Below are 7,632 nucleotides of genomic sequence, written 5' to 3'. Positions count from 1 at the left end.
TTTACTTGTCATCTTGTATCATGTTTTATCTGTAAGAGCTCAGTTAGTAATATCGCTAGATAATAGTTATAGGAGTGACAGTAGCATTGCAGGTTCAAATAAAAAGCAGGGAAGGAACCCCACCTGCCCCTGAGGGCCCTCTTTCAGTCTCCTGGCCATGCCTGTATCTTTGCAATCATATTTTCCTTTCTTCCATTGCTGTATGCAAGATCCACAGGTACAGAGTGAAATTAATTGATTAGGTAACAAGGTGCTATCAAATTAACAGATCAGAAAAGATAAAGGCAGCTCTGTTTTCTGCAGTTTTTAATTATCTGAATAGCTCAACATTTTCAGACAGGAATGCATTTTTTTTTCTTTTAACTGACAATGCCCCTTTATAGTTAGCAAATTGCAGGTATTCCAAGTATAAGAGGAGAGCAAATTGGAATCAACGAATGTTGAAGATTTGTATTAAAAAGAATTTTCAAACTTCATTCAGTTCTAATGTACAGTTTTTGATGTGTCTAAATTGGCCCAGTGTTTTTCATGGGATGTATTTTAAAAGTAGGAATCTTAAGATCTGGTATTACAAGTAGCTAAATTAGTACTGATAAGCTTATTCTAATTACTATATTCTAGATATATATGTACATACATACATATATACCTATATATATGTGTGTGTGTGTATCTATCTATATACATAGACCTACCTCCAGCATCATTTAAAGGATATAACGAAACTACAATTAATGCTGTGTAAGTTAATCTAGGCTTTTAAGTTACAAAAGCATTGCTGTTTTGTTATTTTATTGATCAACTTTCATGCCTTTGAAAATACAAATTCCAGAATGACATCATGCCCAGTAGGAGTAATTAAAGCTATCTGATGAGGGAATTTAGAAGTTGAAAGGGATGATTGTAATTGATCCTGATTCAATCCTATTACAGCTTTTTATAGTTTAAGCTCTAGAGAAAGCAAACTCCTCGTCAGGGCTTTATTTTACGGATTCCTTTGTGTGTACTACGCTTGCTGGTCTCTACTTTCCCTTTTAATTTTTTTTTTCCTGTAGTAAATAATGAGCTGCCGCCTGAAATCCGGCTTGCCAGTGGTCAGCTAATGGGTGATGACCTGTCCCTCCTTACTGCAGGAGAGCTGTCACCTTATATCAGTGACCCAGCGCTGAAGCTATTCCAGTGTGCTGTTTGCAACAAATTCACCTCTGACAGCCTGGAGGCCCTGAGTGTGCATGTGAGCAGTGAACGCTCTCTCCCTGAAGAGGAGTGGAGGGCTGTAATTGGAGACATCTACCAGTGCAAGCTCTGTAACTACAACACTCAGCTCAAAGCGAACTTCCAGCTCCACTGCAAGACTGACAAACACATGCAGAAATATCAACTGGTGGCTCACATTAAAGAAGGGGGCAAAACTAATGAATGGAGGCTGAAGTGCATTGCCATTGGCAACCCAGTTCACCTAAAATGCAATGCCTGTGACTACTACACCAACAGTGTGGATAAATTGCGCTTACATACTACCAATCACAGGCATGAAGCAGCCCTGAAACTGTACAAGGTAAGCCAGTGATAGCAATTTAAGTCGGCACCAAATAGACTAGGAAATTAACTGTTTCACTGCTAATCAAACAAGACTTTGATTAATCAGCAAAACAACTGTTTATTGGACATGCTTATAATTGATCAAAACTATGTGGGGTAGTCAAGAAGGACTGATCCCGGTGAAACATGTAGATTTACCTTAGGGCCCACTTAAGTTTCACTTTCTCTGAACACAAGGAACGTACTGAAAAGAAAAAGAAAACCTCTCATAATAAATGACTAGAGGTATTTTATATCTCTTTAATCTCTTCAGACATTGTCCATTGCTTTTTGATTGGAGGCTTGAAGGAAAAGATTATGGAAAATGATGCATTTTCCATACCATGCATAGGGAGATAACTTTCTGGCATATGTATCTGTTTGCAACTATAATCTATTGCAGACAAGTTATTTTACATCAGTATTTACAGTAAACACATGCAATATGCCACATTATTACCAACGGTATTTGAAAGTAAGCACTGTCATCCTTTTGTCTGCTCTTCTTTTCCAAGCTAGTAATGATTTTTCACAAACATGAAAGGGTGTGGTGTAGATAAATATGTTAGTAGAATGGCAACTATATTTTTATCTTTACTGGAAAAAACTATGCGGATATAATGAATATGTGGGAGTGATGAATACCATTTATTACACAACTTGTCATGACTTTTTCCAAACCCTAATTATGGGCTAACTTATTTTCTGCAGTGTGTTTACTGGATTGGCTTGATTGTCTTGGTTCGTGTACAAAATATAACACATTCATTTCCAAGATGAATAACTTTATAACTTATTAAAAACTTCTTCTTTTTAGGGGATATAAAAATTCAGGAAATATTGCAAACCATTAGTCACTGTAACAAGCTCTAAATATGATTAGAAAATCCATTTTGCAAGTGTTATCTATTGATTTATACTAGAAATCTGTGATAACTAAACTATCAGGAGTCATCTGCTGATTACAGCAGCTATGCTGGTTTTCTAATCATGTTGAAAGTGTAAACGCATGGAACAACTACGGAAAAGCCTCAGCAGATCTCTAGTTTAAGCAAGAAATAACATTTTGCTGGTGTTCGATCAAGTTCAAACGGTTGTTCTGAGTTAACACAGAGTGCACAGGTAGTAACTTGGATTTTAATTTTATAACCTGATAGCTGTAACCTTGGCAGGTCTGCTATGGACAAAAATGGCAATAACACAACAACAGCTCTATTATGTTCTCCCACGGTGCTGTCTGCTCTTCTAATTTAATCATGTCTTTTATTTAAAATGCATTTTTCCTTAACTCCAGGGAGGTGGAATTTGGTTTGTTTGTTTGTTTGTTTTTTAAAGATCCAAAGTGCTGTTTTGAAAAGTGCCAAAGGAGCTGAGAGCGTAGCAACACAGTTTGCCTGTCTCAGCAGCAAAATTGCCTTTGGAAGTTCCTGCTCCGCGTCATTCATGAAGCAGTTCCTTGCTCCCTCCAGTTATGCTGATTGCGGAGCCACACTGTAAGTCAGATTTTTGAAATGATCTGGGTTAAAAAATAGCTGGTCCCCATCTCTTCTTTGGAGTGTTAACCTGGATTATTTCAATGATCTGTTTTATAAAGCTACCCTTCAGACAGATGTTGTTACAAACCGTGTCACAGACAGGGATGATAGGAAGGGAGCTGAGAAGGCAGAAGGCTTTTTGCAGGTGGCTTCACTGCCAAAACTTCAGAGACTGTGGAAAGCAAGACTCCAACTGCTTTTTATTAATAAAGTCATAGGCATTGCTATAGATTTGCAAAGTACAAACCATCTACATCAAACAGCACTGTCTCTCTTCAGTCACTCGACCCCAGCTCTGGAGAAATCTCAGTCAAATGCACTTGGTCTTGCAGCATCCTATAAAACATTTGATTCAGAGAATTAAGGGAGTGAGTCTCAACTCCTAGCGCTTATCCCTTAAAATATCCAGCCACTGAAACGGCTCCTTTTCCATATTCTGGTTTGTTAGACTGAGCAATTCAGTGGGAGCTGTGTGGTGCAGTTATCATACGTGGTGAATGACCATCACTAACCTTTTAATTCCATTCTGTGATTCACATTGGGTGAAAGACATCTTAGTGGAGAGGGAATGCATGAACTCCTAGACACCACCTAAGCTTCAGGTCCTCTAGAAAGACAAACAAAAGTGTTCTGCTGGTTCTCACCATGGAGTTGCAAGTCTCCTGATACTTGTCTCTTTTAAGCCCTGTCTCTAGGACCACTAGTGAGAATCTCAGCTTTCATACTTTTCCAAAGTTTAGGTCCCTCATGACTCCAAAGAGAAGCTTAAAAATTTAAACTCTACCAGGTTTTAAAGCACCTTAGACCATATATACACACACACACACACACATATTTTTATATAATCTAATTTTTAAGGCAAATCTCATGCATTTTGAAGTAGGGGGGATGATTTATTTAAAATATTAACTGGCATATTAATATTATTTTTAAGATTTAAGGTTGTCAGTATTGCAACATATTCAAAAAGATGTAAATGTTCTAGATGTGCGTGTTTTATAACAGAGCGTAATACCTCTGTTTGTTGCCCAGACAACTTTAGTTTTAATTGTGGGTGTGCATTGAGGACTTAAGGTGGAAATAAATAAGATTTTGAAAGTCTATAAAGTTACGTGCTGGCAGATTTGATAGTTTTGTCAGGTCTGGTGAAGCAGTTAAGACCAGCAGAGTTGTAAACTTTGTTCCTCTTGATACATCAGATAAGCTTTTAGAGCAGCTAAGGAAAAAAAAAAGATAATAATTCGTATGAATAATAGATATATGCCTTGGGAGTGATAGAGAATATGCATGAATTGTGTTTATATTCAAGCAGTTCCTCTAATTCTTTTAAAATTAAGGTGCCATTAATATGGTTTGGTAATAAAAACTTTAATACTAAACCCATATGAAAGCACAGAAACAGAATCTGTGACTTTGTTCCTTTACTTTGTCAAGCACCTCAAAGTTTTCTCTCAAGCCATTTATATTTATTTAAATGTTATTGTTTTGTGAATTTTCTTTTTATAAATGTTGCCATAACAGCTTGCTTTTCCTTCCTGCGCTTAACTATTGATGGAATAAAAGGATGTCTTTTCATAACCATAGCTTTTAAAGCTACCATGAACATCAGAGCTTCTCTGAAGCTGTGTAATTTTAGGCAATATCAAAATGTCACTTTTAAAATTAGACTCTAAGTGTGGCAAAGTAAAACCTTTAGCTGTTTTCTCAGTTATTTAAAAAAGAAACAGCCTGAGCACTGCTTGCAGTAGTGCAGTATTCAAATAGTGTTAGTAATGCGGCTGCTAGGGTCCAGAACAAAGAGAGCCTTACCCTGCATGAACTCAGCTGGGCTAAATGAACTTCCAAAAGACGTACCCGTGAAATTCCCGAGCTTGATATGAGCAAATTAAACCACAGAAGAGCTGTGAATCCTTTGCAGTATCCATCAAGAAGCATTCGGTAACTGCACAGGTAAACAGGGAAAAGACTCTATGGCAACAGAGCATATTTCCATTCTGCAGGAGGAAGCATTAAACTTCTGCAAATTTGGGAAGCCAAGGTAGGACAGTGAACTTTGCAGATATAAAATACATGTAATTGTAACTGCTCTTAAGGAAGCCATTTTGTAGCTTAGTTAAATAGCTTTTGATTCAGGGAGCTGCATATACCATATTCTGTGCTCATAAAATAGTTTCCACATAAACAAATAAAGAGTAAATGTAGCTGAACTTAACAAGGTTGCCTTTTTGCAACTAAATTGTTGTGGCTGAAAAGAAGCATTAGTTAGCTGAGTAACTGATAACAAGATCAAGTTCCAATCACAAATAAAATATTTAAAGTTAGGCTGCCAAAAAAAAAATCATATAATTAGCTGGTAATAGCTTTAATGGTCATTAATTTTATAAGGGATATTTACTTCAATTAATATTATATATTCAGCTATTTCCGAGCTCAGGGAACTTGACAAGCAGCAGTTACCAGGCAAATACTTGGCTGTGTGAAAACTATGTTGGTTTTCCCTTATTGACAAAATATTGATCCATAACACTATTACTGCTATGATTGCCAGTTCAGTTTGGATAGATCACTTTAACTCTCATGTTCTCAAACGGCAAAGATATTACCCAAAAGGAGTGACCTAATTCCAATTTAAGAAGGTTAAAGGTTAAAGGTTAGCTCAAAAGCATCATCTGCCTAGCTGCTTAACTTTAAACTGATCAATTTAATGAAAATCTGTTTTACAGATGGTGTTTTAATGTCTTTGGCAGGATTTAGGCAGCTTTAACATTAGACGTATGCTAGTAAAAATTATTTCTTTATTTGACCAGAACAACACCTTTTCTTTTATGTTTTAAGGTAAAAGGCATGTGGGATATGGTATTTTGGCAAAGGACCCAGAAGCAGAAAGTGTTGATGATCTTTCCATATGGGCTCCAAAACAGAATACCTTTATGTCTATTGCTAACGATGACTGAAGAAACAAACAAAGCTGTATTCATTTTTTGCCACAATGTTTTACTTTGAAACCATAAAAAAGAATTTCAGCCAGAACTGTCCTTGAAAAAGGCCTGTCTTCTTTGCCTAGGGTGGAACACAACATTAACATTTTAAACGTGGCAGAGCAGGCTGATTGTCTCTTGTAGACCTCGTGATTTGTAGATCGGCAGTATTCTCTTTTGACTCACAAACTGAGTAGTAATTGTGTTACTTAACTGTAGATACCATAAATAATAAGGCAAATTAGTCAATCCAGATGAAAAGTTTTCTATGATGGAGGTTATCTGAGTAAACAAAGCATTAGATCCTCAGGAGTGTAAAGCAGAGCTTTTTGTTTATGTCTTCTGAGAATCTGGCCCTCACAATTTTTGCCAGGATAATTAAGTTTCTACACAAGCACGTCTTTCTATTTGTCAGATGTATGCAATTCAATAGGAATTTCTGGGGCTGCTAATGCAATACTATTATATGTTAGCTTTGTAATTAGCTGGGACTCTATCCCCCTGCGGAAATGCATTGTAATATTACACACACGAGCATAGCTTGCATGTAGCAGTCATAAAAGTGGTGCCCTTTATTTCATATTGACCTTCCAACTTATTTTAAAAGAGTTTACAATGAGCCTTTGTTTTGTCCACAAATGATCATAAACAGCTTTCTAAAGAGCCCAATAAAATGAGATAATCACAAATGTATAACATCACATATTGAAAGGATAGAAGAACAAGCGGGGCTTTTACTGTATTTTATAGGATGGATTTATGGTCTGTCCTTGGATCACTTAAGGCCAAGAATTTTCACGGTCAGCTGGTAGGTCTTGCTAGCTAGCATCCTCTGCAGGAAATGCAAATACCATGCAGCACCTGCTCTTCAGTCGGTCTTATACGCTGCTTTTTTAAAATGAGGTGTCCACTTCTTTGCTGGTTCAAAGTCAAAAGCTTAATTAGAGTGGCTTTCCTCTGCATCTGTCATCAGCGAAGCAGAATAGTCTGTCTGGATTCCATAATGCTGGTTGCATATTTGGATTTTAAATCAGCCAGGGATATTGAATGCTTTGCTCATCTTTATCACGTGCAGGAGGCACAAGTGGGATTTAGTCCTTAGGTAACTTTTAGTGTAACAGTTCCCAAAGGAACACTGCTTGGGTTTTTCTCATTATCCTTGTTCTGGATGAAAGCGTCGTTGTTAGGAATTAACAACTGAGGTGGGGGTGTGAAGTATACGCATGCAGGGGCGAATGGACTAACAACCCCAATCGCTTTGTTTGCTTTATTCTGTTTGGCATGAAATGTTGATACTTGATCGGTCTGGAATTAACACAAAGTCACATTCTTTTCATTTTAGTCGTCCTGAACCAACTTTGTAATTTAAAATCAAATATCACAGATATGTGCCAGTCCAATTATGGAACTGTCATTGTCCCAATACGATGGTAAAAGAGGTCAGGAGATTGTGCAGCATTGATTTGCATAAAAATCATTGTGCAAAGGAAATTGGAATATGTCTGCACATCTGAGGAGCCAAAACATGTTTTGCTTAA

At 37.0% G+C, this 7,632-nt stretch overlaps 1 protein-coding gene across 5 annotated transcripts in view; it reads left to right on the top strand.

The window, feature by feature from the left end:
• ZFHX4 (zinc finger homeobox 4) overlaps positions 1-7,632 on the top strand; it is a 150,375-nt gene that overhangs the window by 26,322 nt on the left and 116,421 nt on the right. For 4 of the 5 annotated variants that reach the window (XM_026115177.2, XM_026115175.2, XM_026115171.2 and 1 more), the window contains exon 3: positions 1,056-1,558. In XM_026115177.2, coding sequence (XP_025970962.1) covers positions 1,056-1,558 — 503 coding nt within the window. The remainder of the gene's footprint in view (positions 1-1,055; positions 1,559-7,632) is intronic. The other variant, XM_026115176.2, reaches the window with a different exon arrangement.

The sequence above is a fragment of the Dromaius novaehollandiae genome, chromosome 2 (genome assembly GCF_036370855.1).
Source record: "Dromaius novaehollandiae isolate bDroNov1 chromosome 2, bDroNov1.hap1, whole genome shotgun sequence".
NCBI lineage: Eukaryota > Metazoa > Chordata > Aves > Casuariiformes > Dromaiidae > Dromaius > Dromaius novaehollandiae.
The sequence above is the reverse complement of the archived record's forward strand: the minus strand, read 5'-3'. Positions and strand labels throughout refer to the sequence as shown.